Source organism: Ascidiella aspersa, chromosome 2 (assembly GCF_963924565.1).
Source record: "Ascidiella aspersa chromosome 2, kaAscAspe10.2, whole genome shotgun sequence".
In the NCBI taxonomy this organism is placed as follows: domain Eukaryota; kingdom Metazoa; phylum Chordata; class Ascidiacea; order Phlebobranchia; family Ascidiidae; genus Ascidiella; species Ascidiella aspersa.
Window position 1 is genome coordinate 39591814 of NC_139448.1, and position 9881 is coordinate 39601694.

The following is a 9881-nucleotide window of genomic DNA, read 5'->3' on the forward strand; positions in this document are numbered from 1 at the left end:
TTGACATAAGTTGTCGTGGCCGAGTGGTTAAGGCGACACACTAGAAATCTGTTGGGCTCTGCACGCGTAGGTTCGAATCCTGCCGACAACGATTTGATTTTTAATTTTGATTGACAAAAATAGAATTTGTTTTTGTTTCTTTTTGAAATAAGTTGTCATGGCCGAGTGGTTAAGGCGACAGACTTGAAATCTGTTGTGCTCTGCCTGCGTAGGTTCGAATCCTGCCGACAACGATTTGATTTTTATTTTTGATTGACAAAAATACAATTTGTTTTTGTTTCTTTTTGACATAAGTTGTCGTGGCCGAGTGGTTAAGGCGACAGACTAGAAATCTGTTGGGCTCTGCCCGCGTAGGTTCGAATCCTGCCGACAACGATTTGATTTTTATTTTTGATTGACAAAAATACAATTTGTTTTTGTTTCTTTTTGACATAAGTTGTCGTGGCCGAGTGGTTAAGGCGACAGACTTGAAATCTGTTGGGCTCTGCCCGCGTAGGTTCGAATCCTGCCGACAACGATTTGATTTTTATTTTTGATTGACAAAAATAGAATTTGTTTTTGTTTCTTTTTGAAATAAGTTGTCGTGGCCGAGTGGTTAAGGCGACAGACTTGAAATCTGTTGGGCTCTGCCCGCGTAGGTTCGAATCCTGCCGACAACGATTTGATTTTTATTTTTGAAGTGATAAAATACAATTTGTTTTTGTTTCTTTTTGAAAAAAGTTGTCGTGGCCGAGTGGTTAAGGCGACAGACTTGAAATCTGTTGTGCTCTGCCTGCGTAGGTTCGAATCCTGCCGACAACGATTTGATTTTTATTTTTGATTGACAAAAATACAATTTGTTTTTGTTTCTTTTTGAATTAAGTTGTCGTGGCCGAGTGGTTAAGGCGACAGACTAGAAATCTGTTGGGCTCTGCCCGCGTAGGTTCGAATCCTGCCGACAACGATTTGATTTTTATTTTTGATTGACAAAAATACAATTTGTTTTTGTTTCTTTTTGACATAAGTTGTCGTGGCCGAGTGGTTAAGGCGACAGACTAGAAATCTGTTGGGCTCTGCCCGCGTAGGTTCGAATCCTGCCGACAACGAAAATTTATTTTAATTCTTAAAGTGGCAAAAATACAATTTGTTTTTGTTTCTTTTTGAAATAAGTTGTCGTGGCCGAGTGGTTAAGGCGACAGACTAGAAATCTGTTGGGCTCTGCCCGCGTAGGTTCGAATCCTGCCGACAACGATTTGATTTTTATTTTTGATTGACAAAAATAGAATTTGTTTTTGTTTCTTTTTGACATAAGTTGTCGTGGCCGAGTGGTTACGGCGACAGACTAGAAATCTGTTGGGCTCTGCCCGCGTAGGTTCGAATCCTGCCGACAACGATTTGATTTTTATTTTTGATTGACAAAAATAGAATTTGTGTTTGTTTCTTTTTGACATAAGTTGTCGTGGCCGAGTGGTTAAGGCGACATGCTAGAAATATGTTGGGCTCTGCCCGCGTAGGTTCGAATCCTGCCGACAACGAATATTTATTTTAATTCTTAAAATGACAAAAATAGAATTTGTTTTTGTTTCTTTTTGAAATAAGTTGTCGTGGCCGAGTGGTTAAGGCGACAGACTAGAAATCTGTTGGGCTCTGCCCGCGTAGGTTCGAATCCTGCCGACAACGAATATTTATTTTAATTCTTAAAGTGGCAAAAATACAATTTGTTTTTGTTTCTTTTTGAAATAAGTTGTCGTGGCCGAGTGGTTAAGGCGACAGACTAGAAATCTTTTGGGCTCTGCCCGCGTAGGTTCGAATCCTGCCGACAACGAATATTTATTTTAATTCTTAAAGTGGCAAAAATACAATTTGTTTTTGTTTCTTTTTGAAATAAGTTGTCGTGGCCGAGTGGTTAAGGCGACAGACTAGAAATCTGTTGGGCTCTGCCCGCGTAGGTTCGAATCCTGCCGACAACGAATATTTATTTTAATTCTTAAAGTGGCAAAAATACAATTTGTTTTTGTTTCTTTTTGAAATAAGTTGTCGTGGCCGAGTGGTTAAGGCGACAGACTAGAAATCTGTTGGGCTCTGCCCGCGTAGGTTCGAATCCTGCCGACAACGAATATTTATTTTAATTCTTAAAGTGGCAAAAATACAATTTGTTTTTGTTTCTTTTTGACATAAGTTGTCGTGGCCGAGTTGTTAAGGCGACAGACTAGAAATCTATTGGGCTCTGCCCGCGTAGGTTCGAATCCTGCCGACAACGAATATTTATTTTAATTCTTAAAGTGGCAAAAATACAATTTGTTTTTGTTTCTTTTTGAAATAAGTTGTCGTGGCCGAGTGGTTAAGGCGACAGACTAGAAATCTGTTGGGCTCTGCCCGCGTAGGTTCGAATCCTGCCGACAACGATTTGATTTTTATTTTTGATTGACAAAAATAGAATTTGTTTTTGTTTCTTTTTGACATAAGTTGTCGTGGCCGAGTGGTTAAGGCGACAGACTAGAAATCTGTTGGGCTCTGCCCGCGTAGGTTCGAATCCTGCCGACAACGATTTGATTTTTATTTTTGATTGACAAAAATAGAATTTGTGTTTGTTTCTTTTTGACATAAGTTGTCGTGGCCGAGTGGTTATGGCGACAGACTAGAAATATGTTGGGCTCTGCCCGCGTAGGTTCGAATCCTGCCGACAACGAATATTTATTTTAATTCTTAAAATGACAAAAATAGAATTTGTTTTGGTTTCTTTTTGAAATAAGTTGTCGTGGCCGAGTGGTTAAGGCGACAGACTAGAAATCTGTTGGGCTCTGCCCGCGTAGGTTCGAATCCTGCCGACAACGAATATTTATTTTAATTCTTAAAGTGGCAAAAATACAATTTGTTTTTGTTTCTTTTTGAAATAAGTTGTCGTGGCCGAGTGGTTAAGGCGACAGACTAGAAATCTTTTGGGCTCTGCCCGCGTAGGTTCGAATCCTGCCGACAACGAATATTTATTTTAATTCTTAAAGTGGCAAAAATACAATTTGTTTTTGTTTCTTTTTGAAATAAGTTGTCGTGGCCGAGTGGTTAAGGCGACAGACTAGAAATCTGTTGGGCTCTGCCCGCGTAGGTTCGAATCCTGCCGACAACGAATATTTATTTTAATTCTTAAAGTGGCAAAAATACAATTTGTTTTTGTTTCTTTTTGAAATAAGTTGTCGTGGCCGAGTGGTTAAGGCGACAGACTAGAAATCTGTTGGGCTCTGCCCGCGCAGGTTCGAATCCTGCCGACAACGAATATTTATTTTAATTCTTAAAGTGACAAAAATAGAATTTGTTTTTGTTTCATTTTGACATAAGTTGTCGTGGCCGAGTGGTTAAGGCGACAGACTAGAAATCTGTAGGGCTCTGCCCGCGTAGGTTCAAATCCTGCCGACAACGAATATTTATTTCACTAACTTGTTGTTCTTTTAGTAATGACGTCGCTTCTTTCGTTTGTTTTTCTGACGTCGTTGAAATCCTGATCACGTGATCGCTGTAAAACGAACAATAGTTTTATGTGTTATTTAGAAATCTGATTGTTTCGTTTCTTATTTTGTTTTGCTTACCTTAAAACTTTGCAGATTAACGTTGAAATGATTAAAGTTGTTAATATCTTCATCTTTATATTTCCGCACAATCAGTTTTATTTAGTTGCTTTAAACTACACACAAATACTTGGTGTGAAAATCCATTCTCTTTACTGTCTGCCTTTGGAAATGTTTCCCTCAATCAAGTTTGCCCAAGGAACCAGCTGTTTGTGCGGTTTCCTGCCCGGGGTTTTAAATTCCTACTTTACCTTACTTTCTAGCCTTTAATAAATTCCTTCTGTCATTCTAGAGCTGAGCCCAGTTGGTTGATTCTAAATGTTTGTCATCAGCAAACCTTCCATTATTTGTTCAACATGGATCGCCCATCTGCCAACCTCCAGTATTTACCAGGTTATTAATATCTTGGCGCCGCGTAATGTTTCTTATTTCGTCTCTTAATATATTTGTGCCAATAAACGCGGCCTTAGGTCACTTAGTACAGAGGACTCCTTCTCATCCGCAAGAACATGCGCCCGCCGCCCATTGTGTGATCAACGGTAGCGTTCAAACTTAGTTTAAAGATTTTAGTAAAAGTTAAGAAATTCCAACAAATATTAAATCACTGTGGTTTGATATGCTGGAGTATTGGAGCACGACGGCTTAACGTGTTCAAGCTGCTATTTATGGTTAAATCACATGAGCAAAATTTATAATAGTAGCCTATTAAGTCTGATAAAGTTTTAAACAACAAGGCTTTAGATTTTAGAACATTACACGGGACTTGATGGCTCATGTGTTACCGGCACACAGCCATTTACCCAACCTACACTTACGCTTGTACCTAGCGTACAACTATCTACATGTGCGCCTATAGCCATACAATATGTGTGACAAAACTGCACAAATATATAGCAAGATAAGACTGACAATATAGTAGCAAACATAAGGTACAGCAGCAAACAGGTTTGAATAGCAACATGTTTATACGATGACAGCCTGACATCGCGCTTTTAAACGATCGCGCGTCATTGTGACGTCATCCTGAACAAACGAAATTGGATTCAGCGTTAGACAAATATAATTTACTCTCCACAAAGGTAAATCGGTTCATAAACGTTTACTTTGTATCTTCAGTTGTTGTTATTTAACTAGGGACATTAACTCTGCCAACTACAACACACAACTGCCTAATACAGTGGCTAAATATCATTTTAATTGTTGATTTTGGATCAATGTCAATTCTAAGACTGCCAATTGCACCCCAAACAATATAAACTTGCTTTACATCTTGAAAGATCTTTGTGGTTATTTTTGGTCTCTTTTCTGAATCTATTTACAACTAATTTTTTCTGCCTGAGTTGAACTTAGGTTTGATTCCAACACCACGTGATTGAAGAGTCTGTGGCGTGCAGGGTTTGATTGTTGACCGAACAAACACTTTGTAGCAGGTCTGATCAGGTCTTGAGTTAATGTTTCTTGTCTCTGTTGTTCAATCTTTATTGTTATTCCCATAAATAAACTTCTTTAATGTCGGATGCCTCATTTGGCTTTGTTTAATGTTTCTGTCTTTACTTTAGGCGTCACTTTAAGGTTGTTGAGCGAGGTGGGTAAAGTGTTATATAAGCTTGAAACTAGTTTCAAGTTTACACAAAACTAACGCCATTTTGGTTCAGTGCTTCTTAACCTTTATTCGCGGCCAACCAAATACTAAGCGTTTGTATAATAACGAAGCTTTGGCGACATAATTTACTTAATTAAACTTTTTGTAAGCGAACAAAATATGATGCATTGTAATAAATAATTTCAAATTTAATAAATAAGCGTCATGTATTCGAATTTCTTCTACGATTTACTCAAGTTTTGGAGAAACTTGATCAGAACCAAATAAACCATGTGAACTACTGTAATAGGCGGCCAAGAAAAGTAAACGGCCACCCAATGTTTGATCGCGACCCAAGGGTTGGGCAACACTGACCGTGTGGATAATACCCGGTCACGCATGAACTACCCCTTTCAAAAGTACAATCCTAATGTATTACTGTTCCTCCTTTCAATTCCCTCAAAATAAGCTTGTTTAAAAGAGGATTATATTCTTCCACTCACTGTCCAAACTCCAAATTTCCTGTTAATAACTTCACTGGTTCTTTTTATTAACGCCTTTAAACCTTACTCTCTCAGAACTCTATTGTGCAACAGGTAAACAAATTCTATCAACTCCATGGAAATGTTAAGACGTTTCACTGCATAAATATATTGCGTTTTTAATTCAAACAACTTCTACAAATTCTCGACTGAGGAATGTTTCATGTTTGTCAAAACCCAGTAAATTGCTGCTTGCTTTTGTCGCCTAACAAGGTGTTCTCAGTGTGTTTTTGAAGTAGGAATAGCTCAGTAGCAAGTTGATCGTCACCATCCAAACATTTAAATATTTACAAGCGCTTAATAATGACTGCTTTCAAGTGTTGGCTTAACTGACGCAGGAAGCGATAACTGTCAAGAATACCAGGACTTGGCGACTCTCAATAACCTGACGCTATTGTGCACACATTATAACAGGAACTCTCTCTGTAGATCAGGCGCCTGTAAACTAATGTAAATACTTTCTACTGAATAATTGCAGTTTTAAATTTTTTTTTTCTAAATTTACTTGTCATATAAAGAATTTATATTTTTTGTGACCTACAATGTAATATTGCGTAAATTTTAGCTGTCTCGATTAACTTTCAACAAATAAAAAAGTAAAAGTAAGGATAACCGAAAAAAATATTTAGATGTGCGTATAAAACAATTTCAACTAATGTTCTAGTTTTAAATATCTAAAAAACTTATTTTTAGAATTTGCAGCCGAAATCAGTCATGCGTGGCAAAGTTAAAAGGCGTGACCTGTAGTGAAGCGTGACTTAAATTTTTAGAATTTTTTTCATTTTCCAAACTAATGTTAAAAACATTCAGCATTGTATCTTTAAAAATAAAAAAAGTGTGTTGAACTTGTGAACACGATTGAGGTAGCTATAAGCATTAAAATTAAATAAATTTTGATTTGCTCTTGTTGTTGTTTAAGCCTTAAGTGAATTTTTTTGTGCGCTTTTAGATTAATTGCGTTTAGATTTATAAATGTAGTATAATAATGTTTTTTTGTGTGAATTTAATTGTGTACCGCATGTTAACTTACAGTTTGACATCCATTTGGCGACTAAATTACTTCTTTCTTAGCATTTGGTGTCACATGACAGAAATCTTTAGTTTTAGCCTCAAGTCCACAGCATTTTAACATTATATTGATATATTTGCAGAAAAGCTATAGAATTAAACTTGTAATTTAACTTTATTTTTTGTTCCATTGAATTATATTTTGAGGAGCGATGGTTCGGTTAAAACACCGATATTTTTTGGTCGACATGGTTTCAAAGAAGAAGACGACAAATTCCAAGATCAACCCTCAAGTTGTTTATGATGCAATAAAGGCTTCAATTAGTGAGTTGTACGGAGATTACGGGATCGCTTGCATCCAACAATCACTGAACGTTAAATACTACAATGCGTACACAAGCATAGCCCTCATCCGTGTTCGGCGCAAGCACCAGGATATGGTTTGGTCGTCACTTCCATTCGCAACAATCAGGGAAGGAAAACATTTCCTTCATGTTTTGCACGTCAGTGGAACTATTAGAAGCTCACAAAAGTTTTTAGTAAAACACAACAGAAAAAAGTTGAACGTTTTGAAAACATAAACAGTTTTGTATCGAACCACTGTTGTTGTTTAAAACATTGGAACATGTTTACATTCATTGTTTCATGTTTCAATAAAACCCTAAAGCAGTAAAACAGGATTGAGCGAACTTTTAAAGATGCACATCCAATAATGTTTTTTTCTTTAGTTTTTTTTTTGAAAAAGTACCATGGCGTTCACTGCAGCTTAGTGTATATCATTACTTCTTACCAAACTGCTATCACTATTTTTAAATTAAAAATTCAAATTCATGTTGCAAATGTTTTGTGGTATGGTCCGGACATAGTTTGCCCACGCGTTAAACAGAGTAAGATTTTATTTACACTTAAATCACATGTAATTTCAAATAAAGTTACGTAGCATCCCTCAAAGGTGCTTTTGGTGAAATTGTGGCATTTATTTTGTGTCTCATTTATTTCAGAAGTTTATACTAGCAAGGTAACATAGAAACAAACATAGTGATATGCCATCAAACGAGGAGCTGACGCGGGCAGCTTCGATCCTCCAACGAATCCAGGATCAGCTCCACAAGAAGGGAGACGGGAGTCACGACTCGGAGCTCCAAGCGATGCAAGCGCTCATGGAAAGCCCCGTGTTCCGACAGATGGTGCAACTACAGGCCTCTATCAAGCAACTTAAAGAAGAGGTTAGACTATGTAATCTGTGAGCTTGTGCTTAGTTCCAACTACATTTCATAATATTTCTTGGCCAAAACTTTTGTATCTTAAATTTAGTAAACTGGCAATGTTTAACGACAAATGAAATGGTTGGCCAGGCTTGAGATTCAACTTGTCAAGTTTCAATTCCAAAATTTTGCAATATTTATCCCAGAAAGGCTTTTTTAATTTTCAAACCACAATGCCGGTGTCCGGTAATATTTCACGCTAATGACATCACTGGCAGGGTTTTGCAAACATTCCATGTCGTGGAACTGAAATGTAATATGGGGGTTCCTATTAGATTTAAAGTACAAAAACGGATGTTTTGAAACAAAAACACAATATTTTGCCTTCCTATTGACAACAGTGAGTTTATTACCTACCAGATCGACTAAAAACTTACAATAGATGGATTATTATGCATTTCAACAGTTTTTGGTGTTAAAGTTTTGATGCCTATAACTATAAGATAATCTAGATTTGTGTTTAAATTATTTAGTTGTAAAATCTGTGACAACATTCAATTACAATACCAAGGCATATATTTGATGTTTTTATATTTAACTGATAAGAGGGTTTTCAAAGAATGCATATAGTTTGCCATACCTCATTCTATTCACAGTGATTTTACATAAAGTGCCCAATAAATTGCTGGATAAACATCACATTTTATTCTCCCAAACTTTTTGTTCAGGTTAAGAAAGATGACTTTGACATTGACAAGGTCGAATTTGCACCTGGTTCCGCATCACTGGTTATTGATGGGGAGGTTGTTCCAACGGATGATTCGGTCGCTGGAAAACGTATGTTGTTGTTAATATATAGATGTTACGCTTAGTAGACTTACTATGCCCTGTTAGACTAAGTGCCTTTAATTTTCATTGTTTTTTTTCATTGGCCCATAAATCAGTGCTTTCTAAACTTTGTAAAGTCCTACCCAAAAACACACTTGCTCTAAAACCTCAAAGTCAAACCTATTTTAGAAAATTGAGCATTTTGCTTAGAACGTTAGTAACAATAACCTCATCCTTATACTGTGACATGTCTCTGTTTGTAAATGTTACAATACTGCAGCACTATTTAATGGCTGACTTAAGTAGCTGTTTTGGTTCCAAATGTACTGTTAATATGTGTGATGTTATAGCTAGACAGTGTGACTTAAAAAAAAATATGTGTGGCGTCGTAGTTGAAAACATCACCTAAACCAGGGATGTCCAACCTTTTCCATAAAGGGCCGCATTGCAACTTCAAATATTTTAATGGGCCGCACAACCTATTTAATTAAATTTCACAAACAATGACTAGTAGTGTAAACGGGCCTTTATAGTTATATATATAATTTTTTACCCATACTACACTATTAATGCGCCCCCTAAAAGCTGACTCATACATTTTAATTAAGCAGAAGATTAAAAGTTCAAAATACTACTTGGAGTGAGAATGATTAGCGGGCCGCACAAAAATTTCAGGCGGGCCGCAGGTTGGACATCCCTGACCTAAACCTTGTGGACTATATATACCTGTTTAAAGTTCATTGATTTGCAGAGTTTGATGATTTGGATGATTTTATTGAGAGTGCTGCCCAGGGACGTGAGATTGAGTTGATTGAAATATTCAAGTTTCCATCGGAAGGACTTGGCTTCAGTGTTGTTGGGTTGAGGTCGGAACATCGAGGAGATTTGGGAATATTCGTGCAGGTTTGTTGGAAGCTAACATCAACCGATTAAACCAGCGCTTTTTAACCGCCATGTGTAAGACCAAGTGTGCCATGGGCAAAATAATTTTTTTCTATAGTATAAATCATATGTTCTATCATTTTTTCTTTTCTTTTTAAGCTTGATCTTACAGTTTATTAAAGATACATATTTCAAGATAAACTATAAAGCCTATAAAGTACAAACTTGCATGCATTTCTAGAAACGTACCACTCTAGCTTAACAACTCAAATCCCACTCAGCTTATGATATGTGC

General features: G+C 36.8%; 1 protein-coding gene and 18 non-coding genes across 19 annotated transcripts in view; all 19 read left to right on the forward strand.

Annotated features, from left to right (window-relative positions):
* The first annotated feature begins 293 nt into the window (after positions 1-293).
* On the forward strand, positions 294-375 carry Trnas-aga (transfer RNA serine (anticodon AGA)). The gene has a single exon. It is a non-coding gene; the product is annotated as a tRNA-Ser (tRNA).
* A 60-nt stretch (positions 376-435) lies between these two features.
* Trnas-uga (transfer RNA serine (anticodon UGA)) lies at positions 436-517 on the forward strand. Its single transcript has one exon. It is a non-coding gene; the product is annotated as a tRNA-Ser (tRNA).
* A 60-nt stretch (positions 518-577) lies between these two features.
* Positions 578-659, forward strand: Trnas-uga (transfer RNA serine (anticodon UGA)). Its single transcript has one exon. It is a non-coding gene; the product is annotated as a tRNA-Ser (tRNA).
* A 202-nt stretch (positions 660-861) lies between these two features.
* Trnas-aga (transfer RNA serine (anticodon AGA)) lies at positions 862-943 on the forward strand. The gene has a single exon. It is a non-coding gene; the product is annotated as a tRNA-Ser (tRNA).
* Positions 944-1003: 60 nt separating this feature from the next.
* Trnas-aga (transfer RNA serine (anticodon AGA)) lies at positions 1004-1085 on the forward strand. The gene has a single exon. It is a non-coding gene; the product is annotated as a tRNA-Ser (tRNA).
* Positions 1086-1148: 63 nt separating this feature from the next.
* Positions 1149-1230, forward strand: Trnas-aga (transfer RNA serine (anticodon AGA)). The gene has a single exon. It is a non-coding gene; the product is annotated as a tRNA-Ser (tRNA).
* Positions 1231-1290: 60 nt separating this feature from the next.
* Trnas-aga (transfer RNA serine (anticodon AGA)) lies at positions 1291-1372 on the forward strand. The gene has a single exon. It is a non-coding gene; the product is annotated as a tRNA-Ser (tRNA).
* A 205-nt stretch (positions 1373-1577) lies between these two features.
* On the forward strand, positions 1578-1659 carry Trnas-aga (transfer RNA serine (anticodon AGA)). The gene has a single exon. It is a non-coding gene; the product is annotated as a tRNA-Ser (tRNA).
* A 63-nt stretch (positions 1660-1722) lies between these two features.
* On the forward strand, positions 1723-1804 carry Trnas-aga (transfer RNA serine (anticodon AGA)). Its single transcript has one exon. It is a non-coding gene; the product is annotated as a tRNA-Ser (tRNA).
* A 63-nt stretch (positions 1805-1867) lies between these two features.
* Positions 1868-1949, forward strand: Trnas-aga (transfer RNA serine (anticodon AGA)). Its single transcript has one exon. It is a non-coding gene; the product is annotated as a tRNA-Ser (tRNA).
* Positions 1950-2012: 63 nt separating this feature from the next.
* Trnas-aga (transfer RNA serine (anticodon AGA)) lies at positions 2013-2094 on the forward strand. The gene has a single exon. It is a non-coding gene; the product is annotated as a tRNA-Ser (tRNA).
* Positions 2095-2302: 208 nt separating this feature from the next.
* On the forward strand, positions 2303-2384 carry Trnas-aga (transfer RNA serine (anticodon AGA)). The gene has a single exon. It is a non-coding gene; the product is annotated as a tRNA-Ser (tRNA).
* A 60-nt stretch (positions 2385-2444) lies between these two features.
* Positions 2445-2526, forward strand: Trnas-aga (transfer RNA serine (anticodon AGA)). Its single transcript has one exon. It is a non-coding gene; the product is annotated as a tRNA-Ser (tRNA).
* Positions 2527-2731: 205 nt separating this feature from the next.
* Positions 2732-2813, forward strand: Trnas-aga (transfer RNA serine (anticodon AGA)). The gene has a single exon. It is a non-coding gene; the product is annotated as a tRNA-Ser (tRNA).
* Positions 2814-2876: 63 nt separating this feature from the next.
* On the forward strand, positions 2877-2958 carry Trnas-aga (transfer RNA serine (anticodon AGA)). Its single transcript has one exon. It is a non-coding gene; the product is annotated as a tRNA-Ser (tRNA).
* Positions 2959-3021: 63 nt separating this feature from the next.
* On the forward strand, positions 3022-3103 carry Trnas-aga (transfer RNA serine (anticodon AGA)). Its single transcript has one exon. It is a non-coding gene; the product is annotated as a tRNA-Ser (tRNA).
* A 63-nt stretch (positions 3104-3166) lies between these two features.
* Positions 3167-3248, forward strand: Trnas-aga (transfer RNA serine (anticodon AGA)). Its single transcript has one exon. It is a non-coding gene; the product is annotated as a tRNA-Ser (tRNA).
* Positions 3249-3311: 63 nt separating this feature from the next.
* Positions 3312-3393, forward strand: Trnas-aga (transfer RNA serine (anticodon AGA)). The gene has a single exon. It is a non-coding gene; the product is annotated as a tRNA-Ser (tRNA).
* Positions 3394-7711: 4318 nt separating this feature from the next.
* Positions 7712-9881, forward strand: part of LOC146166355 (multiple PDZ domain protein-like) — a 30069-nt gene continuing 27899 nt past the window's right edge. The window contains exons 1-3 of the mRNA XM_083382654.1: positions 7712-7897; positions 8605-8713; positions 9456-9607. Coding sequence (XP_083238780.1) covers positions 7715-7897; positions 8605-8713; positions 9456-9607 — 444 coding nt within the window. The 5' untranslated portion in view covers positions 7712-7714. The remainder of the gene's footprint in view (positions 7898-8604; positions 8714-9455; positions 9608-9881) is intronic.